The sequence below is a fragment of the Electrophorus electricus genome, chromosome 16 (genome assembly GCF_041902795.1).
Source record: "Electrophorus electricus isolate QZ-2024a chromosome 16, ASM4190279v1, whole genome shotgun sequence".
Lineage (NCBI taxonomy): Eukaryota > Metazoa > Chordata > Actinopteri > Gymnotiformes > Gymnotidae > Electrophorus > Electrophorus electricus.
In genome coordinates this window covers 6267468-6295259 of record NC_137512.1, presented here as the reverse complement: position 1 = coordinate 6295259, position 27792 = coordinate 6267468, and the positions used below count along the sequence as shown (strand labels likewise).

The 27792-nt window shown below is 46.8% G+C and overlaps 1 protein-coding gene across 2 annotated transcripts; it reads right to left on the bottom strand.

The window, feature by feature from the left end:
- Positions 1-132: 132 nt before the first annotated feature.
- Positions 133-27193, bottom strand: gpc4 (glypican 4). 2 transcript variants are annotated; one of them, XM_081698895.1, is made up of 10 exons: positions 26428-27193; positions 17522-17558; positions 10677-10835; positions 5613-6010; positions 4885-5050; positions 3913-4043; positions 3665-3805; positions 3375-3499; positions 3107-3279; positions 133-2793 (listed from the first exon to the last, which is right to left on the bottom strand). In XM_081698895.1, exons 1-10 carry the CDS (start codon positions 26494-26496, stop codon positions 2582-2584), a joined length of 1611 nt encoding a protein of 536 aa, XP_081555021.1. In that variant the 5' UTR covers positions 26497-27193; the 3' UTR covers positions 133-2581. The 2 variants fall into 2 exon arrangements, with proteins under 2 accessions (XP_081555021.1, XP_026868811.1); XM_027013010.3 differs by lacking the exon at positions 17522-17558 and having other exon boundaries at positions 26428-27192.
- Between the last annotated feature and the right edge of the window lie 599 nt (positions 27194-27792).

Here is a 27792-nt window from a genome sequence, read left to right as displayed (position 1 = left end):
AGTACTCTAAAATGACTGCTCAATATTTACACCCTCCCCCCACCCCATGTAATCAAGTCTCTCATACTCTTTATCAAAGGTGATCCATTGTCCAGGTCTGCAGAGGGAGGGTGACTTCATTCTCTAGTTGAGTATTCCTACTAACGACTGCTGGATCAGGGGAAAAAAAAAAAAAAAAAAGCCATCCATCCCCTCCATTCAAGTGTCCATATCACCTCAACATTCGAAGTAACTAAAACAGCCACATTGTTACAATAAGACATTAACCATTCCAAGAGACACTGGTTTCTTCGTGTGCAAATGAGGAAAAGTTTGTGGGACACCAGGAAATGGATAAATCAGATTATTGTCTGTGAGACACAGAAACACAAAAGCCTTGAAACATACAAAACAGATGTGGGGAAATAAATCACTGAACACTTGATATTCTTCTGTTTAAGCATACATGAACACAGAGACCACACGTTACGTCACCAAGTATTCAGTGCTTCTATGCCGTGTGCCTTCTAACCATGGGTACTGAAGGGCCTCTCTTTGTAAAAAGTCATACAGTTCAACAGCTTAAAAGCATCTAGCTAGCAATCTACGTGGCGTGTATGTTAAATGGAAATTAAAAGTGCATATGACGTCAGGACACTGAAGAACCCCTGGCTAGCCCAATCCTTCACTCTGCAGACATTTCATCACCCCATATTTAATTCTATTGGAGAAGAAAAAGGAAAGACAAAATGGTACACTGGTTTACAAATTCTAAGCCTTACATATTGTGAAATTCAAAGCCAATATAAAATCAGGTATGAAATTGTTAAAATGCAACCATCTACAGATATAAATACATTTTTTGAATATTGTACTTTAGAATATCTATAAAAGCAATATGTGAGATCATGTCTGTAAAAGCATTTAAGAGAGACATGCAGTTATAAATAACTTACTGTACAAGAGAGAAGAGGGAGCCATTCAGAGAGGAGGGTGAAATACTCAGTACTCGACAGTCATCGAAACAAAACTCACATGTACAGGCAAGCGGATCGTGAAGCCAAAGAACACTCCACAAGCCACAAAAATGTACGATATAATCAGCTTGTGCAATACACTGCCCTCTCTGTTCAACGTGAGGAACAGTGGCAAAGTACCAAGGTTGCAGTTCAGTGGAAACAGAGCTGTTGTAATGCGGTCATAACACTCAGGTTGAGTAGGTATGAAAAAAGGGGCACTCCTACTGGTCAGCCTTAGACCCAAAAAGGTTAAGTGTGTCAATGGGACAAACAGTTGGAAAGAAACACACACACACGTACAGAAACCACTCCACGTCACTTGAGTCAGGACCGTCATTCTGGCCTAAGAGAATCTGCTGTAGTACCCAATATATAGATTTACACCTTGCAATAAAATTCTTTATTTAAAAAAATCCACATAAAAACCCTGTGTTAACTTCATCATTATTCTTCCATATCTCAAACTCAACTCTTAAATGATACACTGATGCACCATGTACACCCTGACCAGGTGGAATTCGTTAAGTTCTCTGCGAAGGCCCATGAACATTTCGCTCACGTTTGTGCATAGACATGCCTGGATGATTAAAGCTGAACAAACAGGTCGTATGTGTGTACAACAGTCTACACCTGATACAGTTCACTAGCAGTGAACCTACAACAGGTCTTTCATCAACCCAATCAGCATTCAGATCAATGGAAAAACCTTCCCAATATGTCATTAAACCAGACAGTTTCTACTCATTTTCTGATAAAAAGGCAGCATTCTACAATTATGGGCTCCCTAAAGAAAATGTGTTTGATAAGGGAGCTGTGATAGAATTGATAGTAATATACATACACACAGCCTTTATAAAAAAAAAAATAAAATAAAAAAAAATAAAAAAATAAAAAAATCAGTTCTATTCTGTGTTATTACCAAGTCATCTTTGATGGCTTGGTCCTTATATGCCCTCACCGTCACCAGGAACAGTGATTTTGTTCTTAAGGCTCACCAACATCTGTACCACACAGGAAGGCACACAGTAGCAAGCACACAGAACGGCCATCCGTCTCCGGTGAGTGTGTCTGCTGCATCAATTAATTATTGAGCGAACTTAGGAAAATGGACTCCCTCTCAAAATAAGGCACAAACATCCATACCAACACACGCACACAGAAAACCCAGTCGCTAAAGCTCTTTTGGGAGGGAAAAAAGGAAATGAAACGAAAACATTTGATCGTGTGGTACTGTGAACAGTGAATGAACTGGGAGAGCAGGAATCAGTCGGCATGAAAGTAAAAACGAGGTGAACCACTGTTGAGAAGCCCACTGCTGTGCATATGTCCATTTTTATGGACCAAAAAATGTAGAATAAAAAGAATTAAGGTGAAGTTATTACAATATTAATAACTTTGACAGTCTTTCCTAGCTGGCAGGCACACCACAGTCCTAAAGGTGGTCTCTTTATTTTGTGTGTGTGTGTGTGTGTGTGTGTGTGTGCGTGTGTGTGTGTGTGTGTGTGTGTGTGTGTCGTTTTCAATGTTCTCCTATGGTTTCCTGTTCTCGGCAGAAATGCTCGCGCGCCGTTCTTGGTGGGCCCTTATCTGGCATAGAGAGCCAGGAGGGCCAGGACGAGCCCTGCCAGGACCAGAGGCAGGCTGCAGAGACCCTGCTGCACGCTGCCGGAGGACTTGTCCTCAGGCTTGCCGACACGGGACCTCACGGGGGTGGTGGTGGAAAAGTAAATGTCCTTGTCGGTGTCGCAGGAGGGCGAGTCACAGCCACTGCCGCTCTCGTCTCCGCTGCCCTCCTCTGCGGTACAGAAAGAAGCGGAGCAAGAGTCAGGATGTGCCGGTCATGCTACGTTTCCGTAAGCGTCAACAGGCTGCATGGTTTGGGCATTGGGGTCCCTGCCTGTACAATTTAGGGTTTGCCTTGCCATGCGAGAAAACAGCACTGAAACGTATGGGGAGTTTGTTAACTAGCTGAGTGGTTGAGTTACGTGTGCTGGAAACAGGAGAGAGAGAGAAGGGTGGAGCCTAAGTGGAGCCTAGGGGGTGGAGCCTAAGTCAAGATGAGGGGGCGGAGCCTAAGTCAAGGTGCCGCGTGTGGGTTCGGCTCTCACCGCTGTCGGTCGTGATGTCATTTCCGCTGTGGGCGGCTTTCAGCCAGCTGGTCATTTCTCTCAGCACGGTGATCTGTCTGCGAATCAGGACGTCTGGCTTGGTGATGTCCACTTCTACATGAGGATTGGAGACCTGGTTGGCCAAGCCGTTACCCAGGACTACGGACTCGTACCTGGGGGGGGGGGGGGGCGAAGATTGCGCGTGGGTGGTGAGCGGCGAGTGCAGGGCGCTTGCATCTCTTGTGGGGGCGGGTGGAGTCAGACTCACCTGCTCTTGGCAGTGCCGTTCCAGCACTCATCGCCCTGGGCAACCCTGTCTCCAGCACACACCGTGTCTGGCAAGGTGGACCAGAACTTCTTGGCGTGTTTCAGCTTCTTCTTCACGTCTGTCACCTAGGCGACAGAATGACCGAGTCATATTTCTCAACTTCCACCATGGCATCTTGTATACACGAATGCCTTTAAATGTGGGGGAATGCTTTCAATTTTTTCGTCGATTTAAAAAGGGGTTCTCCATTTGGGAACCCAGTCAAAAACAGCTACAGTTCACGCCATTACCAGTCGGTCCATGTTGGTGCCAGCTGCGGTGGTGGGTCTGGCGTCAGGGCTGTAGGGCCGGAATCGGCCCGGGAAACCAGAGTCTTTTGTGGAGCGTCGGGAACGCGCTGTGGCTTTGGGCGGCCCACAGCCCTGGAACACCTGACGGACCAATCCAGGACAAGCATTTCAGAATAAAAGAAGCCTCTATGGTGTTCCTTGTTTGACTTCACACACAGTTTAAGAAAAGAGGAAAGCAAGCGACAGACCTTCTGGGAGACTTGCATGCTGTTCTCCTGCATGTTCATGATGGCATCAGAGATCTTTACATCTATGGGGTCTATCACGGACTCAAAGTTAAACGGCCCCTCCAGTCTCTCAGCAAGACTCAACATGGCATCTGGCATTGAGACACATGCAATTGTTTTTTTTTGTTTGTTTGGTTTTTTTTTTAAACAAGGAAAGGAAGACATTAGAATCGGACCATAAGGTGCAGCGCAACACAACACAAGTCATAATGAATTCTCAAACTTTCAGTACAATGTGGTAACCGCCGTCCTCAAATGCTGTGAGTAAGCATATTTAATATTTCTAGAGATTAGACAAAGTAACGAATACAATTCATGTGTGTTGTTGTAATGGATTTCTACCACTAGGGGGAGCACAGAGTGCTGGCTGAAAGGGTACCGTAAGCTGCCATGCCCACAGCTTGTTAAACAGTCAGGGGCCTTAACAAGATGCCCCAATTAAGGCGCCGAAAAGTTGACATGCCGGGTGAGCAAAGCCAGTCCATCCTGCTAGCTTTAAACTGTGTGGGTGTATATGCACGTGTCGGGGCCTGGAACCATATTAGCCACAAAGTCAGAGGCACATCACACCATGTTCCTGGGGGGGGTCCCGGGGGGGGAAGCAGAGCTTTCTTTCCCACATTTATTAATCCTTGTCCAATTTGATCATCTGAGGCTGCAACTCAGCCTTTTCCATGCACTCCAAGATCCAGTCAATATATATTTGGGCCAGGTGAAGTCCCATTAAGTCAGACGCAACCTTACACACACAACCTCCACATTCTATTTTTTTTTTTTTTTTTTTTTTTTTTTAGAAAGAACCAAAATGGTAAATCTGGACTTCTGGCTCAGTGCCGTGTGTAAGAGCAGTTATCTGTACAGAGGATTGCACAGGGCACTGCTGCCCAGTTTGAACAACGGTTTCTTTTGCATCTCTGATTTGCCTGAACTCACCCAGGAAGTTGTTCCACTCTGTGTCCAGATCGGCCTGGTTGGCCAGGCAACCGCGCATCACGTTGAGGCAGTAGTTTTTGCAGGGCTTCAACGCCACCTGTCCGGTGCAGTAGGGACAGTAGAGCATCTTCATGGCCGCCCGCACGCAGCTCGGCGAGGCGCTCACCTGCGAGAGCGCACGTAAGCAGGGGATGTGGGGGAGGGGTTTAAACAGAGCCAGTTAAACAGTGGAAAGGCCCAAAGTGAAGGTTTATGAGTAACCTGCCCAATTCACGAGTGAAATGGAGCTTGTAATCTCTTTAAAAAGTCATAGAAGTAGATGACTGTTGATGGAAGCATCCTTTATAAGGTCCCCTCGACATGAGCTTTTGTTTGCTCAGATTTGCCATTAAGGTTGAAACAGTTAACTCACCCTAGCAGGGGTGCTGTTCGTACACATCCACTTTGGCCTATAAATCTTTACTGAAGGGAGATAAGCCACCACCTCCAGCCTACTTCAGAAAATTTCTTCTAATGCTAATCCATAGCCAATGCACCCAATTAAGAAGAGGACTTTCAACAGAGGACAACCGCTGACTGTATAATTCACTCAGCCGGCTCCAGCCTCTTAGCCTGTTCTGCCCGTGTTCCCGAGGCTGTATTTGCATATCAGAGCAAGACTGTTCTTTCTTGGAGCTGTGTGTGCCTGCCTCCCTCCCCTCACCCCCATCCCCGCTGTTATGACATACCGCGGAGACCTTGCTGGCCACGTCGGGAATGAGCGCCAGGCCGAGGGTGAACGTGCGCGCCGCCACAAAGGCACGCGTGAGCTGCAGGCGGAGCTTGCGCGGCACGTCGCCAAATGGCTTCAGTTGCTCCGTGTGCCGGCTCACACACTCCATGTAGGAGTCGCTGAACTCGTACTGCACGTTGACCAGGCGGAACATGCGCTCCAGCAGCTCGGCCCAGAAGTCGGCCAGCACGGCGTCCAGGTGCACGGCGGTGGCACCCGACGTGTAGTAGCGCCGCAGGTTGTAGAATAAGTGCTTGAAGAGCTCAGCGTTCTTCACGTACATCATGCCGTAAGTGCGCACAAACATGTCGTTCAGCGACTTCTCGGCGTTGCTGAGCAGTTCTTTGAAGAACTCTGTGGGGAGAATTGAGGGATGTGAGAGATGGAGAGAGGTTTTAAAACATACAACACTTGATGGATTGTCATTCCATGTGTGCATCATTTCCTATGGCAGTGCGCGAACCAATCACGTTCCGCTCACAGGCTTTGTGACAAATTGCGATAGTCAACTTGGACTGTGGGGAATTTGAAATGACGACCCCCCAAGTATGCCAGCACTGCTAGCAAGTAAGCAAACTCGTGAAAGTTGGAGGACATCTTTAAACACAAAAGATAGAATGTAAATTGGGGCATATCTTAGTGGCCCGCTTGTGTCCTCACTCTAACCCCTTGGGAATGCGTGTTGCCAAATCTACATTACTTTGTCATTAGGAATGACACTCGAGAGAGCAAGATTTAGTGTTCCGCAAGGACCTGAGCACAGATCACTCTTCTCCTCTGGAAAAACCACCAGGGTCGTGTCCAAGGCCAAAAAAGCCCAGCGTTATTATCTAAACACATTAATGCATATTCCATTTGACCCAGCGTTGTTCCCAAACATTCCCTTGCAGTTCCTTTGAGTTCTAAGAAAAACTTTGTATCGCAGGAGAAAAGCACCGAGAGGCTAGAAAAGAAGTGGGGGGGGGGGTGTGAGTGGAAGAAAGAACGAAGGGCAGCGCGCAGTTCAAACGGTAACGTTTCGGCCGCGGAGCCGACCGAGGCTGACCGCCATCAATGGCATTTTTCTCTCGTCACATTCCTTTCGCTTTTCCTTTCTCTCCGTGCTGCTCCTGCCCCGGCCTTCAGAGAGGAGCTTTCAATAGGATTACTGAATAATGCAGACCCCCTTCCTCTAAAAGGGACCTCCTGTACCCCGCCTCGAGCCCCGCTCTCGCTCCCCTGCTTTCTGTTCCTCAGTTCCTTCAGAAGGACCTCTTCAGTGAAGACAGCGAACAATGACCTACTTCATCCTGTGGAATGTCAACCCCCCCCCCCCCAGCAATCCAGCCCTCTCTCCCATGAAACACTCTCCCTCCAACCCCTGCTTTCTTAATCTGAACGAAATGAGAATTCCACAGAAATGCTTCACCTTTATTTATGCATATAAACAAACAGACACCCAAATCACAGCACTCTTCTATGCAATTTTTACCTTTCTGCATGACAAGCCCTACACTAATGGCACAGTTGGGTCTACATGTTTTTGACAAAGCACCTTAATGTGTTAAGCGTCTCTGCATGCTATAAAGACTTGCTATACATTTCTGTAAAATGGGACGTTTAGCATTAGCACCCAAACCCGTAGCAGACCTGTGCACGGTTTAAAACTTATGCACACGGGTCCGCTATGCCTAGTCATCATCTCACACTGGCACACGCTTAGCTAAAGGGGGGGGCGGTAGCGGCATGTTCTCCCCAAACCCACTGTGTAACCATGGCTACTAGAAACACCACAACCCTTGCGTGGATCTGAGCTCCACGGCCCCTGTCCCACACAGGGAGAGGGCAAGGGCACACAGCTCCACTGACACAGACGAGAACGCAAGAGCCGTGGCTTCCCCACCCCCGCTACATGGAGGAATGCTAGAACTGCTACAAGTTTAATGTCAGGCAACAGAACATTTGTGTGGGGGCAGGAGGGGGTTAAGGGTTGTGAAGAATCCCAATGCATCACCTTCACAGTAAAACAAATCTGACTGTATAAAGGAGAACCGACATCACTGGCAAAGATGGAGAAAACGCCTTTAATGTCAATAAGTGCAAACTTTCCTCGGGAGTATTTTGTACTTTCTTGATGCTATTTGGTACACGCATTTACAAAGAGATATACTAATATATGAAGCAAGCTTACATACTTAAATGGCATGTCATGAGTAAGTCACAGACAAAAAGTGTAGTCATTAGTGGGAAATGCAGCTCATACAACAAGGGAAAAAGGCATACAAAAATGTTTTTAACCTGTGCATCAAGTTCTTCAAAAGGTCTCAAAGGGGAGACTTTGGTAAACTACCTAACTTTTTAAAAAAACAACCATGACAGCATTTGGGGAACTAAACACACCGTTCAAAGTTTGAAAACTGTGTTAAACATGCATCTTGCTTCACCATTAAACGCAAGTTTATGGTGCGTGTGAATCTGGCAACAAGCTCTCCTCGATTTTTCCATTAACGTGGGCTTTGCGGCCCGCCACTGGTCGAGAAAAGTGTGTGAAAGGTTACAGGCAAGGGTACTTGTTGGGAGTAGCATAACTTGGTGGAGGGTGCTCGGCCCATATGGGCGATATTTCGCCCATTCTTTCAATGCTGGTCCTCTCAAAATAGGACCAGTGGGTCTTTCCGCAAGACCTCTACTCTTCCTCCACACTTGCCCCAGGTGACCTGAACTTTCGTACTCCTCCCAGCTACAACTCCCAGCTAACGCCAACGTGTCTCGTTTCGCGCCATCTGGAACACAGAGGTGGCTGGGAGGAAAATCTTCCATCCAGCGAGGCTCCATCCCCTCGTCTACCCGTCCCATCTCTCTCGCAGTATCTCGCCCCGGGCCGGTAATTGCCCCCCATTTGTGCCAATTAGGTGGCGAGCTGCTTTCTTTTCTTGTGGGATCGCAGGCCCCCAGCTGCGAGGCTGCAAAGATGGGAGCATTTCTGAGGGGTTAATCCGGCCGCCTCGGCCCCAGACGAGGCTGCCCTAGTCAGCGTTACCCAGACCGGACACACGGGGAGGAAGCAAACACACCAAGCTCCAAAGGAAAACTATTTCTGGCTGGGGACTTAATTGGCCATGACCGAGACCTCAAGGCCGACAGAGCTCAAACGGCTCTCAACAGGCGTGCACGGACGCCGATGAACCCGTCCCATATGTGCATGCTTATGTTCATTTCATCTTAAAGGCAGTCAAGCTTTAGTATTCGCTGTGGTTGCTCTTCGGCATGTCGCGTTTCAAAACTCAGTTTGGTTTGTGCGCTTCATCTTCATTAACTATCTATGCTAAATGCATTCTGTGCCGTTTCCTGCAGGCCTGTTCCGCTGGAAGGAAACGCTCGTTTGTGGACATTTCAATGAACGCAGATTAATCTACAACACTCACTTCTGCTGGTGAGAAACCCACCCATGTAACTGCCGCATCCTCCCTCGAATCCCACTGGCTCGTTGGTTACATTTACTGGCATTTAAAAAGGTCAAATGATGATACTTAGACTCATGGACACATCTGTATTGAGGGTAGGATTCATTGTCGGACAAAAGAGCCTACCGGTTACCGGTTTCTCTGCGCCATTTAGCTCATAAAACCAAGTGCTTGGGTCATTCTCCCACTGTTCACAGAGAGCAGCACTTCTGAGCTTATTCCCACGGTAACAGTTCAAAAGAGCTGAGAACCTGGAGCTGGAGGAGAAAGGAAAGGCAGAGCAGAGTGACGGCAGAGCGAAAGAAAGCGAAAAGGAACAAAAGGCAGAGAGAACTGGCGGTTGGGGGGGGGGGGGGGGGGCAGTGCCTGCCACCACATTCCAACACATTGGATTCCTGCTCACATCTGGCTGCAATACACAAAGTTCGCCCGCTTGCCCTCACTCCTATTCCAGCTCTGGAACTCACCCTTCCGTGACGGCTTTTTATGAATTGCCACCATCCGTTCTCAAAATGTTACCTCTGCTTCGCTTACATGTGAGCGTCCGGTTGGTGTGTCAGCCTCTCTCCTTCGAGTCTTCACGGCCTCCCGGGACTCGGAGGTACACACAGACCACTCCCTCTCCACTGCGTACAAACACGTCGTCCCACGCCAAGCCCGCATGTAACATTGACATTCGCACCATAACACTTGATTGGTGCCAGAGAGGCGGCGAGGATGAAACCATTTCAGAGCGCTTTGCTCCCCTGCCAAGCGCATGCTGGCCGGACAGCTACAGACAAGGCTCTGGTTTCCCCACGACTCTGGGACGGAGCCGACGGGCCGCGGAAGCCTTGCCAAAAGGGTGATGCGTCATCACCTCTCCTCTGCCCTCATTAACCAGCATGGACCCACCGTTGGCGTTAAGCTTCCTGTCATACCCTCTCTCGGCAGGCCCAGAAGGAAATGATCTCGGGAATGTAACAACTCTGAACTGCTTCGGTCACGGAGCCCATCCTGGGACTGATCTTAAAACGGCAACTTGCGGTGAGGAGCTCATTTGTACCTTTATATCTGGTAGAGGAGGTATGCTAGATCAGGAAACACGAATGAGGAAACCAGCTATCAAACTCATGTGCACGTGCTGGCCAACAGAGGGCGCTACTCAGGTTTTCCTCCTGCTGGTGCATGTTCCCATGTACCCCCTCAGCCGAAGCACAGGGGTGCCACGATCCCCCCCAGCCACATCAACAGCCACATGCACTGGAGAGGAAGGCTGACACTGGTCTTTCTGTGCATGCACAGTATGTGCGTGCTTGCACGAGCACAGCAAATGACGGGGAGAGAGCTGACAGGTGGATAGGCGGATGATGGCAGCCCCCTGCTCACAGGACTGAGGCAGACGGGGGTGTCTGTCAAAGCTGCCGGGCTTGAAGGGCGACTCCGAACAGAGCAGGACCAACGTCTCCGAGTCTTCAGGATCTCATCATGGATTATTCCAGGAAGGGCAAAGTGCTGCAGAGCAAGGCTAGCATGCTGACCCAGAATGCAGGGTCCAGGTGTACCTGTGTGTGAGAGAGCACGAGAGGTGGACTCACTGTCAAAGTGTTGGTGTCTCTGGGTGAAGGTGCTCTGCAGGTTGGCGCTCAGCTGAGAGACGGGGGCCTTCAGGTCTGTGCGACTCTGCTGGCTCAACTTCTCCTCCATCTCCAGAGTGCAGCACGAGAAGCCTTGAGGACAAACCTTCAGATGGGCTGCTGTCTCACACACACACACACACACGCTTTTTTTTAAAAACTGTGCTACATGGAATCACCATATGCACATGACAAACTTGTTTAATGCACTCACTGTAATTACAAATATCCAATACAAGAACAGCACTTTATACCATAAAAGGTCTGTAACATATGCACATGCGCGGAACATCATACAAATAAGTAAAAGCTATATTTATGGAGTGGGGCACAAAATGTATAAAACAAACAAAGCAATAATTGAAAAAAATGGCAATGAGCAAGCAATTAGGCCTTAGACCTTATTCTTAAACCACTCGAACCAGAAAAGCATCACTGATCCTTGGGGTGGGGGCGGGGGGAGAGACAAAAAAGCGCAAACAAGCTAGCAAGCGCGCTAGCATGGTGGTGGGGGGGCGCGAGTCGAATGCGTAGTCGCAGCTGCAATAATGTTTTGTTTTTCTTTCTTTTTAATGCGGTTGCTGGAATTCGGTAAGAACACAAGGGGCCTTTCAGTGGCCTCGACTCCAACAGGCTGTTTGGCTTTCCCTGCCAGCCAACTGAAGCTGTAGCCACTCCAGTGCTAGACACTGCAGGCTGCATACGCGTGCACACCCACACCCATTCACTGCCACCGTTGGCCAGAGCCAAACGGGCCAGCGTACAACTCCAATCGTGCAGGCGGCAGGTTTAACAATCACGCAGGAATCACAGGGAATGAGAAAAATGCTGTCCATCTTAAAGATAACGCCGGTGAGGGATTAGTCACTAACTAGGTACGACAGATGACGGATGGTATTGTGGGTTTTCTGCAGCTGAGCACACCCATCCACGCAGTGTCATCTAGCTCGAGATGCGATACCATATCTGTGATGAGACCGGGATCTAGAGTGTCTGCTAAACGGACAAACGTGATAGGACAGAGACAAACTGCTGAGAGCTTGCAAATAAACACCATCACCGCAGAACAGCCAGGAATGGTGTCAGCGCTCACTGCCTGGGCTCAGGCCACTGTGCTGGTGGGACACTACCCCCTGCGTCAGTATGTTTACCTTTCCTAGCAACATTTATGCTTAGGCAGCCTCTGGGCACACACTGAGGGTGAGCAGACCCTGGTGTGATCATATGCATGCAAGAATGGGGAGTTCTGAAGCAGAAACTATTCTGATTGATTTGATTTTAGATCAAAGATTTTAAGGCACGAGAGAAGTACGCTGTAAAATCTACTACCACACACTCGTGCACACACCCTCCATTTAAGGTTCCGCTTCCATTACATTTTGCCCAACACTTAGGTCTTTGTACAAGAGTAGAGAGGCAGAGGACTGGGAGAAGTCAGTCAAGTCAAACATACAGAAACTGAGAACAGACTGGCTGGACTAGTAGGCTGTTGTCCGTTCTAGCTGCTTCAGAATTTTAAACCTGCTTTAATCATCAAGTCATGTAAACAAAACAGAAAAAGGACAAACCTCCCCAGATTGAAGTGACATGTGAACATAGGAGATGGGAGGGAAACTCTCTCCTCTTCATGTTCGTCAGGCCATGACATATGGATACACGCTCAAGCCTGATAGAATACTTACCGATACCATTACATGCGCTTACTATGCATACCAGATCACCACGTTTTCTATAGCCTCACTGGCTGTCATCACCTGAAGAGGCACCAACAGACGAACAAGTCCACGATCCGTTGTACTGTCAGTAGGAAAAAAATAAAGCAAGTCTTTATCTTCCGTCAATTCACAATTAATAAAGCACTTGGGGGGGGGGGGGGGAATCCAGTATGTGAACGCGATGGTATGTTGACTCATGTCCCCATATATGCTTTGTAGTCAGTGATGACTAGCCATCTTAAATGAGCCTTACAATAAAACTAATTGAGACTTAAATTTAACGCAAGTCACTTCCTGTTGACAGATGTGTCCAGCAGCCTGTCCCACACTCAGCTTTCAGTCCTTGGAGCTCTGCACCGCTCTAAACCTAACCACCAGGGTCGAAGGTCAACAGCCACTCCTCTGAGAGGGGACGAGAACTCTGACCCTGCGAAGCGCTGGTCGACAGACCCTGGAGGACAGCCCCCCGGCGTGCACGCACACGCTGTCCCGCCAGGCACTGGGCCCCGAGTCAGACGCTCCAAATTCTCGTGGGGATTATTTGAAGCTATCCGGCACCGTAAATCGCTCCAGCCTCCACACAGGAATGCCGTGGCTGAAGGGACGCGGAGGACAGTCTCCCTCGGGGTCTAGGGGCACACAGCAGATCCCGCGTGCCAGTGTGAGGGTCATCGGCACCTGCTACGATTAGACTTTCTTTCATCATAAGATATGAGAGGGACAAAGTGGCATTCCACTCCAAAGCTTAAATGCACATTTAAAAAAACTACACAAAATACCCCCCTACCCACACATGCGCAAATTCAAGTTAATAAGGAAAGGATTTCTGGATAACATTTCCTGAATGAAACATCAAAGCTCCAGAAATTAGCACGAGGGGGAAAAAACTTTTTTAAAATGCAAATTAAAAAGTCATTTGTCAAAGGATGGCGATGCTTTAAAAGTTTCATAGACTGGATAAAAAAAAAAAAAAAAAAAAGACATTTCAAAACATCACAGAAACACCCAGCGATTGTGCTCCCACACCCGTGACGAACAGTGACACCCCCCCCCCCAAAGCACAGTGTTCATCCGCACTTTAACGTGGGCAATGCCCCTCCCTCCCTGCCTCGCTCTACGCCCAGCTGAATACAGGCTACGAGACCGCAATAAAGCCCTGGCTGCCTAATCTTTTCCGCAACGCTGCTCTCCTAAGGCAAACTCATACCTGAGAACGACAGTAAAAAGATGCATTCGAATTCGGCTTAAAATTAGGTGCTTTTATACGGAGACAGCCTACACAATGCAGCTAGTGTATCAGTGATGCTGCTGTGGACCTACAACACACCCTTCTGCACGGAGAATAGCTTCGCTCGCGCGTTCCAACTACCTTAGCTGCAGACATGAGCACCAGGACGAATAAGTGGCAAGACAGAAGCCGAGTTGAGCCTGGAGGACAGATGAGTGTTGGATATTAGATTTGCAGTCACAGCTGTTGCGCTTTGCAGCCGTGTCCGGGCAGGCCACCACTGGTTGTTCCCCCCTCACTGGCGCGTCTCTGTTCTGGGCCGCGGGAGTGGTGTGCGCCCCGTGGCTCTTCCCTCCCTTGCTGAGCGGCCCGGGGCCGTGTCGACACTGCCGGTCCTACGCGTAGAGCCTGGAGAATACTCCTCCAACCCTGGATAAACAATCCCCTCCCAGCACTGACAGACTGCCGCAACACGTAGATCGGGTTCGAACGCCCCGAGCCTTCATGAAACGGTACTTTCGTATAATTTTTCCAGTCCTACTCCGAGAGAGATGGAACAAAGCGCACGTTCCAGTGAACACTGGTATGGGCACATATAATATTAGTGTCAGGCTCAAATGCTAGAGGTTAAATTGCATAAAAAAAAACTAAACAAGTAGAAGTGTGTGTTGCATTTCTGGAGTTTCACACTGTTCGCCTAAAGGGTCGCAGAAGCGATGGAGTTGAGTGCCGCATTGTTCTTCAGGAAACAGACGGTTCTGTTCAGTTCTATACAGTGTAAGAGTAGAAGTGCACAGGTATTTTCTGCAGTCCATCTTGGTGGAAGCGGTCGAAATGGATGGGTGTAAGAGGAAACCACTACTACAGCGCAGCTGCTCATATGGAGGTGATCAGCGCGGATATTACTTCCTCGCTCCCTCCTCTTCCCTTCCGAGCGCTCTCAAGTACCGGCATGACAAGTTTACAGCACCACTGCCAACACAATAACGTGTTTCAAGACTCGCAATAAAAAAAAGGGGGGGAAAAAACAAAACAAAAGAGTTAAACTGGCACGGTGATGGCTTGGCTTATATAAAAGTTCTACACAAAATGGTGGATGTTAAGTAGGTCATTTCATGCTTGGGTATGGAAGGGAGCGAAGGACAACTAATCCTGCTTTAAAGATGCAGCTCTGGGCTCGCTTCTTGAGACGCACTTTTTTTTCCCCCCTTTCTTCAAGACGACTCCACCACCCAACGCAGCTTCTTCACGCTGAGGCCGTGTAGGACCGCTATGTAAGCACAGACATTTCGGACTGAGAAGACTTGACCTCTTTAATGAAAACAGCTGTGGGACTGGTTTCAAGGACACATTGCTATAATCTGAGGCTGTGAAGAAAAATGGGAAAAAAAAATATATATATTTTTTTTTTATTTATTTTCAAATTAGCTGAAAGTCTCTTGGGAGGCTCCCATGCTTAACCTACAATAAGAGCAACGTCATTCCTTTCCCAACTCCAATTTCCATTCCTCATAAACCCCCCCCCCCCCCTTTTTTTTTTTCTTTTTTTTTACTGATCCCCTAAGCGCATATTCATAGGTCGCATAGTGGAATACTTCTGCTGGCATTATAAGGTTGAGTCCCCTAACCTCACCTTCTTCCTAGGTCTTATGAATGAGTCACTTTAATCCTCTTTCTCTATGCAACCTGGCATTATTCCTGGCACCATGGGTAAAGGACTGGACTGCCCCGCAGCTGACCGCCCCAAAGTGCAGGTGCAAGTTAATGAGTAAGCAAATTAGCAAGCAGGATATCCCATGCCAGGCATCCCTGCTGACACTGACGCTGGCCAGGAACTCCACTGTAGGAAAGATGAGGCCCAGGAAACCTGGGACATGCTGACCATTTCCATTTCTAGCCTACAGACCTGCTTATAGCCTACAGACCTGCTTAGACACTAAAATTAAAATCTAAATGAACAAAATTTGTCCACAACAGGAAGCAAATTTTAAAGGACTATTACCCACTCATTCAGAGGCTGTTCAGAAATCAGGAATTGTACTTGCGGAGATGTCAGTTTGGAGAGAGACTGGAGAGAGTTGTTTTACACTAGGGCAGCTAACCACAAGCACTTGGAAAGGACATGTAAAATTACGTTTCCTTAAATAATTCATGGATTAAAATCTCCTGCCAAATACAACTGTCAGAACACTATCCAAGTTTTCATGTCAGACGGCACACAGTTGATAAAAAGGAAACGAATGTGCGGAGGCAGAAACTATATCCACCTCATTTTCTGGGGTAAAAGCTCCAGAGGTGTTGAGGGGTCTTCGGCAATACTCTCTTCCACAGGCTTCTGAGTCTAGACAGTTGTGTGATCATTAACCAGAATCACAGTGCAGCATTTTAAAAGGCTCCTCACCTCTGCGTCCTCCAAGGCACCAAGCACCATTTCAGACGTCGTCAATCGAAGCCCACAGCCATGGGACAACAGAAAGCAGACATGTGAGAAACAGGATGGTATTTGGGAAAATCCTCAAAACACACACACATGCAACAGGAAACAAGTTAAACTGTGCATGGGTGTGTGAGCACACGCATGTGTAGGTACACAGGGAAGAAGGGAGAGAAAAAAAAAAAAAAAAAAAAAAAAAAAAAAAAAAACTCCTACCGGTTTGCCTCTGATTATTAAACCAGACAGTCTCTCTAGCCAATTAAAACTCCCCCACGGGTGAACATACCAAAAAGCTGTCATCCATGAACATTTACCCAGAAGCCCCTGGGGAGATTCCGCAACATGTATCTGGCCCCTGGTTCTCTGTCTGACTCTCTCTCCTTCCCCAGTGTGTCGTCTCTGTCTTTGTCTCCATACACAAAAGCTCCCTGCCAACAGCACTTCCCAGGTCAGCTCATTGTGAACCAGTTAACTTGCTCCAGCATTTTTATAGAAACATTAAAAGTCAGGAGCAGACATGAAGAGGGTTCAGCTAGACAAAGCGAGAGCCATGTTTGTGTTAAAAGGCTTAACACGCGCGCACACAAAAAAAAAAATCAGCATAATTTGTTAAGATGTTATTACAGTAGCATCATAAATTAAAAATAGTTAAACGTGTGCATGTTTTCATAAATATATGGTTGGTGACACTTCAGCCAACGTACAGCACAGTGGGTCAGGCTAGCCAAGCAGGGTCATGGTAACAGTGGATAGGCTGGTGCAGTTCAACGGAGCAAGGTTCAGGTGGAAGCGATTAAACACTCCCCTGCCCCCAAACCAAAAGAAAGTACCCAAGGGAACACACACACAGCTAGTAGGTAGGTAAGGGAAGACACTGACAGCTTAGAATGCAGGGGGGGGGGGGGGTCATCTTATGTCCCAGCTGTGATCACTGGCATCAAGACTGAATTCTGTATCCCCACAACAAACAGCTCTTTGAGCACGCACAAAAGTACACACAAGGCTCACATGTCTAGCACACACACACACAAACCCTATAGTAGTAGAAGAGTTCATGGGGTAGGGCAAGCTAACGTGAGAAACTGCAGGGCTGGCTGAGCATCGACAATACATTCATCACCTAAAATAATCGGTCAGTGCCCTGGGCAATTCCAGCCAAACACAGCGCAAGCCTGAACTGACAACAGGAAGGCCAGCTCACTTCTTGACCCGCATGACAACGTCTGCAACATCGCACATTTGCAGGAACGGAACAGTATGATTTGTATCCTAGTGCAAACTTAACACTGTTATCAATCAGTTTGTATGCCACAGAAAACCCCCCCACACATTTCAGAAGCATACTGCAAACCCATTGTATTCCTATCAGTTATGCCATAAAACAAAACAGTAATATGAAGCACAGATTGCAATGATTGACATTACGTACTGTGCAACCTCTGAATCCAATTCCCCACCATGAAAACCTTAAAAATAACAAAAATAAACAAAACATGGTTAGGATTTCATGCCATATAGTACCATAAAACCAGCATAAGTACACTTAAAATGAAACTTAATACAGTTACACCACAAAAACCTCTGGGTCATATTTTCTTTACCCATCAAGAAACACATAGAACTTTTAAAAATTGTCAAGTTGACTTTGTCAAGTCAACTGTAGAGAAGTCATACATGCCTAGAAATAGGACTAACACATTTTTGTTTCATTGCCTGACGAAGAAAAAGGAGAAATGAAGAAAAGAGAGACACAGAGCGAGCACGCGAGACACAGAGCGCGAGACAGAGCGAGCGCGCGTGAGCCACAGAGCGAGCGCGAGAGAGAGAGACACAGCGAGAGCGAGAGAGAGCACGAGAGACACAGCAAGAGAGGGAGAGAGACAGCAAGAGATACAGCAACACAGCGAGAGAGACAGAGCGAGACACAGACAGCAAGAGCGCGCGCGAGACAGCAAGAGAGAGAGACAGAGCGCGAGAGCGAGGCACAGAGAGCGAGAGAGCACACATTCACAGATTTGTGGGGACAAGCTGAGATTCTCCAGACAAATGGAAGACATGTTACAGCACTACACGGTATCAAAAGGAAACAGTAGAGAAAGAACATGGCCACAAAGACAGAGACAGCTCATCCCTAAAGCCCTCCCCCTCCCCCATTCACTACTTTATTGCACTTAAAGTAGAGGAGACTACCAGCAGAGACCTTTGGTCCGAAAAACACTACTCCGCCTCCCTGCAAAGTGCTTCAGTGTTGCAGGGGCCACACAAACAACTGGGAGGTACAAAAAAGGGAACCGCGTGCTGTCCTGGCTCAGCGCTGCTGCCGTTTGGAACTTACCCGATTCTGATGATTCCAAACCCTTTGCCTTCCTTAAAAGCACCTCCATTTTTTAAAACATACTTTTCTAGGACCAGAAAGCTACATAAATGTATTAAAGCATCCTTGTAACCTCCAGAACAAGAAAGGCTTTCGGAGCATTTAAAGAGTAAAGCACACGAGTAAAGCACACGAGCTTGCCCTTGGCTGTTAAAGCAGAACAGCGGAAGACTAGGCTGCTCTTTGACAGTGTTTACACCGGACTTCTAAGCTCCGTTGAAATCCGCCAGATGTCGAACCTGCCGGACATGTAATGGGGACCGTATTTGTGTCTATATAACTCTGGAGACCGTGTGTACATGTGCGTCTGTGTCTATATAACGCTGGGGACTGTGTGTACATGTGGTTTTATATAATACTGGGGACTCTGTACCTTGTGTGTCTATATAATACTGCAGGTTGTGTGTGTGTGTCTGTCCATGTTTCAGAGTGTGAGGGGCCCATGGGCAAGATGAGGTCAGTCCCACGATCATGTTTCCAGTCCTCAAAGCTACAACACAGCGACAATGATTGTGATATAGCTGTTGGGCTCAGGAAATCTGATAGCAGTGAAGTTGGTAGGAAGAGCAGAACTATTATCCAACCACAAAAAATAAGGAAGCCTACACTTACTATGCTTTAGTCATGGACACCCCCCCCCCCCCAATGCCATCGCGAACGAGATCCTGCCAGCCGTGTCGATAAATCAATGAGGCCAATGAGCACATATCATATGCTCAAAAGCTTTCAGCTGAGATCAAACATGACCGTCTCAAGTTTCTACATCAAATCCACCATTTTGTTGCCATGAGTCACTTCTAATATCTTACTCCAGCTAAAACCTACGTCTAAACCGTGACGGGGTGACCGATGACTTTTCTAAATGGCCCAACAGTACTTGGAAGGTCATCTGGTAGATGGAAGTCTGCATGACAACTGAATTCCTGAAGTGGACAAAGTTTGATGATTGGTTTTAAGAGCTGCCATCACCTCGTCGGTCAAACTGAAGGGGCTCCGTGAAAGCCAGCAGGACCGCCCGCAGCCGCCCGCTAGAGCGCACGTCAGATCAACACGGCGCCCTCACAGCCCTCTTCAAAGACTTTATGACATGTTCGAGGGGGCTGCGAGAGGGGCATTAGGTGAGCGCACGTGCTGCCTGGCAGTGTCTAAGTAGGGAGCTGCTTGGAGGCTCATCGAGGGAAGCTACATGCAGGCCATGGGAGTAATTAGCTAGCAGGAATTATAGTGGTTCTGGAACACCATCAGAGCCGGGGCTTCTTCCCAAAACCCGCACAGATCCTTGGCCCCCATCCCACCACTCTCTCCGTAGCCACAAAATGGCTCCTGGGGACCAAGGGCAACACCGCAACCTTTGGCGCAGACATCAGTCCTGCTAGGGCAACAGGGGTCTTGGTGCTGGAGCTCTGACGTTCCTCAGAGTGAGGGAGGACTGGCAAGAGGCGCGCCCGACAGAGCATGGCAAGACGGCACAGAACACACCCTGCATGCCCTTGGAGCTCTGCAGGTGGACTGGAACTAGAGCCGACTGATAACAACAGAAAAGACACGCAGCGTCTCAAATCTCACACACAAGCTGCAGCTTTTACTAAGGAATTCTTTGGTGGGGGGGGGGGGGGGGTTAGGTGCAAAAAGAGAAAAGCATGCAACAAAGTTAAAGAAAGCATCATCATTCTTCCTAGCAAAACTGTCCCATTATACAAAGCCACTCGAAAAACGACAGGAAAACCGCTGCAGTGGCTGTGGTGGTCCGTTTTGGTATTAAAATGATCTGGGAGGCTTCACACGCACCGAAGCTCTAAAGAACAGACCGAGAAGCAAGAGGGGCAGTGAAAGAGCTGTGATGAGAACTTGGAAGATGCCTTGCAGCAAGCCATAAGGGCTGAGCTAGCCAAACAGAATAGGGAGAAAGAGAAGAAAAGCTTCTTCTAGATGTTGAGGCTGAATCAAAAAAAAAAAAAAGGAGGAGGAATGCTCACAAACACTTCCTACAAAGCTTTCTCTATAAGAGAAGCCGAGGGGCATGAGCCAAGTGAAGGGGGCCCGGATGGTGCTGATTTACCAGCATGCAAATTGGAAGTGTTAACAAGGAGTTTCAGTGGCGGCCCCTATCTGCCTTCCGGAGAACAAAAAGGCAGAAATACACAGGCAGATTTTACGCAGTGTCCGTTGAGAACGGCTCTGCACTGTACAGCCGCATCCAGACTAGCTCGTAGGACGACGGCAAGTACAGGACCACCACCAGGGACGCGAGGCCCGAAGACTTGCGAGCTTGGAGGCATGGAAAGGTCGTCGGCACCGCACGCGGAGAGCGCATGCGTGTTCATGAGTTAGAGTGAAAGCATTAAGCCCCGGGTGATGCCAGCCCACATTCCACAACCTGTGCCACAATTTCACTTAAATCATACCCAGTGGCAGCTACTTTTGGTGTCTCCCAATAACAACAACAATTTGCATTTTTTTGCACTCTCTTGGTCTCAGCCATCCCCTTATCCTCTCACTCTGCTCCCTTGTTCCATCAGGCCAGTCCAGTCCAGTCCACCTCCCCCACCCACCAAACTCTCCACTGGCCAAAGCCTTGTTGCTGCTCAAGCTCTCAGCTCCCCTAGTGTGGGTCTTGGTGGTCCCCTGTGGAATGTGTTTGGAGGGGGCTGTCTGGGGGCGCCCCATTGTTCCCACACACAGCATCCACCCCCTGCAGCGCAGCCGCTCACTAAAGCCTGCGTAGGTAGAACACCAGGGAGTAGTGTGGACAGGCTGGAGTGAAACTCACGCTCCAGGGTGAGCAACCCCCCCCCCCCCCCCCCCAACCGCTGTGGATACACAGGCTGAAACGATACCTCATCTCCTGAAGAATATATTTAATTTCAGAAGAATATATGAACAAAAAGCAAGGCGTTAAATCAAGATTACTTACAAAGAAAGAAGAATGCAGGGGTTTTTTTTAATAATGCAACCACTAAGTAAACTAGCTTTAACTGATGCCATGTTTAAATTCATATCAGCAGTTCATTAAAGCATGTAGATGTGTTGGCAAGAAGAGCTTGAACCCATACAGACTCGTTATGGCTGGGACTCAGAGACTGCTGGGCTGGATTAATTGCTTCCTCTATTCAATCCCTACTTGAAACTGTGTACCCTGCATGGAATTAAGGCAGTGATTCTTGTGTAGAGTGAGTGAGTGGCAAAACCACGGGCAGTGTGTGGTCTCTAGCAAGAATATATCGGATCTCCTCACCAATTCTTAGTCTGTAACAGGAAACCGATAAGAATCCCATCAAATGGCCAGGAAACCACAACATTTTAGCAGCCTCCTCCACCACCCAGCAACCAATTACCAAATGTTTGCCAACCTCACATGATGTCTTCCATCCAATAGCCAAACTCAATTACAGGCAGTCAGCCACAGAAACAGGCTACAACACCAATATTTTAGCCTCCTGTGGTACAAAGTTTCTCTTAATTTTGCCTCTCCCACCCAACAGAGGCACCTCAAAAACCTTGCTGATATCGTAAAGAATATTCAGTATTTTGTCAAAATTAATCTAGTGCCCCCAGATGAGAGGTTGGTGCCAAGGCTTTGTTTAAATCTGAAATAAATGGCTGCACCGACAAGGTCTTACATCCCAACATGAATCACCATTTCTGTTGGATATCTGATTTTTTTTTTTTTAGAAAATATAAAATATGATAATTTTAGATGATATCCTTTCAATTCATCTGTAAGCGTCATCAAAATCACTATTAGTAGACGAGGGAGCATTTGTTCTCCCCCAGGCTCCCAGATCATTTTAATTCATGACGCCTGATGGCATAACTGACAATGACGCACAGCTGGCAGTAGGGAAAACAAACACATGATCTGATCTTTAATTATTGCGCTTCAGTAATTTCTCTGATTAGCAGAACACAGTGGGGAACGAGTAGCCAGAGATGGAGTATCCAGATTCTTCAAAACAATGAAAATCTTTAAACATTTTAGAAACTAGACAGACCTATGTTTTGTGCCAAATATTCTTTGCCTCATCATCTTGTACAACACAGAGGACCAGTTTTTACAACAGTGTCTTAAGACGGGATCAATTTCCTTCATTGATACTATTGATATTCTAGTGGGCCATTTCCTGACAAAAGGCTTGATGCCTCATCACTGAGAGTGAAATATAACTCTTAAAATCCACAGAGCTCAAGGCACCTCTCAGACAAAACAGCATTCTTTTCTCATACTTAGAACTATGACTAAACTCTAGGGGCCACATATTAGATAAGTTAATGCTTACCACATTTTTTGTTTTAAGCAATAAAAGTCATTATAGTCAGTATTTTTATATGCAAAATTTACCATGCAAGGAGTTCCTTTAAAAGGGGGAAAAAACAAAACAAAACACACACACAAACATATGCTGCTGGCAAACTTCATACCATGTCATTTTGTGCATGGCTGGCCTCTACAAGGACCCAAGCCTTATCTCATCAGTGATATGGCTATGGAAATATCAGTCAATTATTTACATGTCTACTACACACGGCATATGGCCAACAGAAAAGCAAAACACCCATGTTTGACCCCGGTTAAAAATAATCCACGAGTTAAAGCATAAGTCTATATCTGGAAATGTTTTCATTCTGTTTGGTTTTTCCTCAAGAGTTCCAGCCATAATACCCTGAAGTGATTATGACTGGGATGATCTCCTCAGAGGAAGCGAGAAAGCATCTTTGATCTTCACCGTTGTCCATACCTGAGCCATGACATAAGACCCAGCTGCCAACATAAAGGAAAACAGACTGCACTTGAGCAGGGAAAAAGTGTTCTACCGCCGCCCAATAAGAAACTGTTGACACGAGGAGATGCCAATCTGGTCAGCGTTAACTGCCTCTTTTCTGCATCTTTTGAAGAGCCACTACCAGCCACTACGCAGTAGGCACTCGACGCGGACACATTTTACAACATCTAGGCCAATCATCAACCATCACACACAGTGGGGCTTTTCTCTAAAAGCACAGGACCCTCTTTGGTTTAGTTAGGGATTGGAGGATGTGAGGGCTTTAGTCCTCAGCAGGGAACTTTGTACTCCAAGGCTTAAGGAGCCATGAGGTAGTCTTAGATGTTATAATCCTCAGTATCTTGCAAAGAGAAAGGATCCACAGAGACCCTCTGGCCAGCAAATAAACAACTTGCCTGGCTAGTGAAGAAAACCTCTTTGTACAACCAATGTGCTTCATTTCAATCATGGGAAAACATACTTTATGTATGTTTTGGGTACATCTGGTGGTTGAGCAGAAAAACATTTATGTTGTTAAAAACTAACAATGGACAACTGGGAAGTACAGGAACACTCACTGGTGTTCTCAAATAATTTAAAACCGCTCCAATCAATTCATTAAAACAGATTCCTGCCGCAGCTTGGAATCAAAGCTTGTTTTGATCAGCTTTATCCTAGACAAGCATTTGAGAGGGGATTTCTGAACTGTCAGAAGGGAGTTCAACATGAAATTTCACTTAGTTTTAAATTCATGACTCAAGTTGGTTCTCTCACCTCTTAGACATCTCACAAATCATGTGAAAATACATCACAAGTACTGTCTTAATTGTGAGGCTATAGATTTAGTGAACAAATACTGTCATCTTTCTACCACAAGCCAAAAACAAAAAGATGCCTGTGGTTGAAGGAGCACTAGTCATTATGGAGGCTGTGTCTACAACGTCTGTAACGCTGCACTGGTCTGAATTAAAATGACAAAAAAAAAAAATCTAAATTAACGGTGCATTGTTTTGATGACACAGAGACTTCATATGACTTTGTTGGCTAGAAATGGACCATCTGAAAAAAACCCAGAGCACTAGTAAGTAATAATACCCTTGCTGATTAATTGCATAAAAGCGGAAAAATGAACTTGGGAAAGGTATAATTTTGTCCATATGTCTAGTCGATGCAACATGTTGGATGTGCTTGGCCCAGCTGCAGATGGAATCTGGATTCAGACCTGTAGCAATATATAGAATGGATGTCACTACCAGGTGAAGAGGGCCAGCTCTGAAAGCAAAAATAAATAAATAAATAAATAAACAAAAAAAAACACAAATCAGGAGGGGATGGTGCCAGTTCAATTAACTTCTCCTGTGGACCACTTTCTCCCTAGCAACAGGAGAAGTTGTTATCCAAAAGCAGGGCTTTTTGTGCTCCCTCTCTGCTTTCCAAGAGGTTTCCACCCCTCAGTGACAGTAGGCCCTGCTACTTTTCCTGGATCAATTATCTCAGGCTCCATTATTGACAAAGACATGCTCACTGAGGTTGGTCTTGCACAGGTTCCAAGGCATATTGGACACTATTGTGAAAAGCACGCGCGTGCAGCACCCAGACTGTTCAACAACCCTTTACAACACATTCTTTTAAATCCTTCACAACAAAACTGGAGCGCGGCTACAAAAAAAAAAAAGAAAAGAAAAAAAAAAAGATGACAAACGAAGGAAAGTTGTGGTACAATCGAGCTTTGCATCACAATGATGCACAGGGGGGTTAGGCCTTTGCCCTATGGGGTAAAGTATGAAGAAAACGGTTTCCCCCAATAAAAGCAGCTGTTCCCGTTCTCACATGGAACACGCCTTATCAGTGTAAGAATTACATTTCTTTTGACACTGAGAAAACCATGTTAAAGGCTTATTTAACATGCAAGTTTAATGAACTGAAAAGACACACTACACATCCAAGAGAACAAAACATTAAACAAGCAATGTGAAACTGCAGCACAGTAATTGATCAGAACTATTTTTAATTAGACCCAACCAGTGTAACCACAAGTTAAAAGCTCTATGGAAAATGATTCACTTTCCCAGCATTATTGTTGAGGCAGGGGGGAAAAAAAGTGAAGAAATCTGGACCATACGGCATACCAACTTACTACAGCATATTGTAGACTGCCTTCTCAGAATGTAGGCCTGCAGAAGAGATCTATGGGCCTACTATCCGAGACACAACGTGCGGAACCATAATAAAGTTAGAAGTATGAATAGCCTAAAGGGTTGCAGTAGTCGCATGTATGAGAGGGGATTTGAGAAGGTTCGATTTAAAAGTTTTAGATAACTGGGAGAAGACGCCCCTCCTCATATACGCCATCTTACTATATACTACAGTGAAGAGGCCGAGGTAGAAGAGATGTGCACTGTCGCAGGAACTTTTCTTTCCTCTGGGGAAACACGACAGACAACCTAAAGCAAGCGTACGCCGGGTCTAGGTCCTCATCCCATTCACGATGAAAAAACCAAGGTTTGAGACCCCGTGTCCACACCCGGTTGACATCAAGACCGCTACATTAACATCACCATTAGAGCCTCGAACGGCAGCATTTTGCAGTTGGAATTATAAATGTTGTTCACGACTTTCACCTAAATTGGCAAATCGGAACACAAACGGCGAAATGTGCGTGAAAACGGATATAAATTAACACCGAGCCAAGAGAAACATCGCCGTCTCTGACTCGTTCCGAAGTCACCCATACGGAGCTTTGCGTTTTACAAAGTTAACCAAGAAGCCGTGGTTTCCCGACTTAATATAAAGCGAGACGGGCTTAAAGCAACAACCGTGCATCACCGCGTAAAGGCTATATATTAGATATGAGAAGGCAGCAGTGCATGCAGCCTACGCTGAATCAGGCTAGAAAGTTAGCGAGCCGTTGATTCGCCTTAGTCATTTGCAAAAGAAGGTACCCACTGAAGCTTATGCTCTTAAGCGTTTGGTGGCCACTACGAGAAGCAAAAGACGTTTTTTTTTTGTTTTGTTTTTTTACAATAATTAACTTATTGTGACAAGTCGCCCAAAACACGGGCCACTTTATTCATTGTAGCCGAGGCCCTCTATGTACTGGGAGACTTTAAAAAACCAACAGCCATCTACAACCCTAACAGTAACGATTTCGTTCGTCACGACAGGCCCAATTTCACGTAAAAAGCCATTAACGGAGCTTACCGTGTATGCCTTTATTGGGGACGTCGTTGATGTTGAAGCCCTTGGAACTGTAAGCGGTGCGGACTTCATTGCAGTTCTTTGACTTTTGCTCAGCCGCGACGGAGGCGAAAATCACGGCATATATGCAAACAGTGAACGCGGCAGTCGTCTTCATTGCTGTGCGAAACTACTGAAAGCTATGAGGGAGCCACAACAAGCAATATAATTTAGCTGCGGTTAAAGGAGAACTTGGATTCCCGCGTTGGGTTTCCTCATGGAGACGCGCCGTCGCTGACTGGCTCAGTAACTTCGCCTCTTTGAAGCGGACAAGTTAGCGAACTGCCCGACTAAACTAGCTCAAACACTGATTTTCGTGGACAGACCGCCTTGGGCCTCTAACAATTACAATTACAAATAAAATCCCGAACTGAAACGAATGAAAGCCACAAGGCGGCAAACGTGAAATGTACGTTTTCGCCACTTTGTTCCTCGCGTTGATGTAACGAGTTAAAACTTTGCGGGGAAAAACAAAAGCCAGTCGCCAGAGTGACTAACACACAGACGTAAAAAAAAAATCGTTGTAAAAGTTACTTCTGACAATGTTTTGGTTTTTTTTTTGGTCTGTTTGTTGGTCTAAAGGTATCCACTTGGATTTTTTTTTTAAACTCCGTCTGAGAAACTGTCGAGAGCAGAACTGAAGTTTCGGAGAAGTTTTTCCCCTCTTCGCGCTGTGGTTTTTAAGACGGGACCGTAGGCTGGAACCGCCGTGTGCTCGAGCGTGGCTGGTGCGCGCGCCTGCGCGTGCAACGACCTCGGCGGACAGACTCGCGCGATCACGCAGCCGAGTTCCGGACAAAGAGCCTAGCCACGCGAAATACCTGGGGTGGAGCATGCGCGCAGGTCAAAACGGGTTTACCACGGTTTAGGAAACATGAACTTAACAACAATCTTACCGCATAGGATGTGCTGTTTGTTTGTTTGTTTGACTTTTAAACTATACATGATCTCTATCCAGATTTTACTTAGCTGCAATATCTGAATATCAGTATGAAAGTGCATTTTATATTGCATTACACATAACCTTTGCTTGAATAATAGCAATATTATGTAACATATAACTAGATAAAACAAGCGCTCAAGCAACTGTGTCATTTTATAGCCTACGACTATTACGCTACACATAAAAAGATAAGAACAGGATGGGGAGAAGTCTCTTTGTGTGACTCTGGTCTGGCCTTTGGTCACGGGCCTCATCTCATCAGAAGAGCAACAAACATATGTGGCTTACTGATATGTCTGCATGTCATGAAATGTGACAAAGTGCTGTGACGTGTGCGCTATGGCCAGCAGCCCACTGGCTGTTCCGGACAGAGAAGGGAGTAGGTG

What these genes read in the sequence shown, in the direction of transcription:
- gpc4 (XM_027013010.3), bottom strand. Translation starts at nt 26,581, where the DNA reads ATGAAGACGACTGCCGCGTTCACTGTTTGCATATATGCCGTGATTTTC. An exon ending in TGGCCAGCAAGGTCTCCGCG is followed by an intron (nt 5,051 to 5,612) that starts GTATGTCATAAC and finishes GCGCTCTCGCAG; the next exon opens with GTGAGCGCCTCGCCGAGCTG. An exon ending in GCATGCAAGTCTCCCAGAAG is followed by an intron (nt 3,806 to 3,912) that starts GTCTGTCGCTTG and finishes TTGGTCCGTCAG; the next exon opens with GTGTTCCAGGGCTGTGGGCC.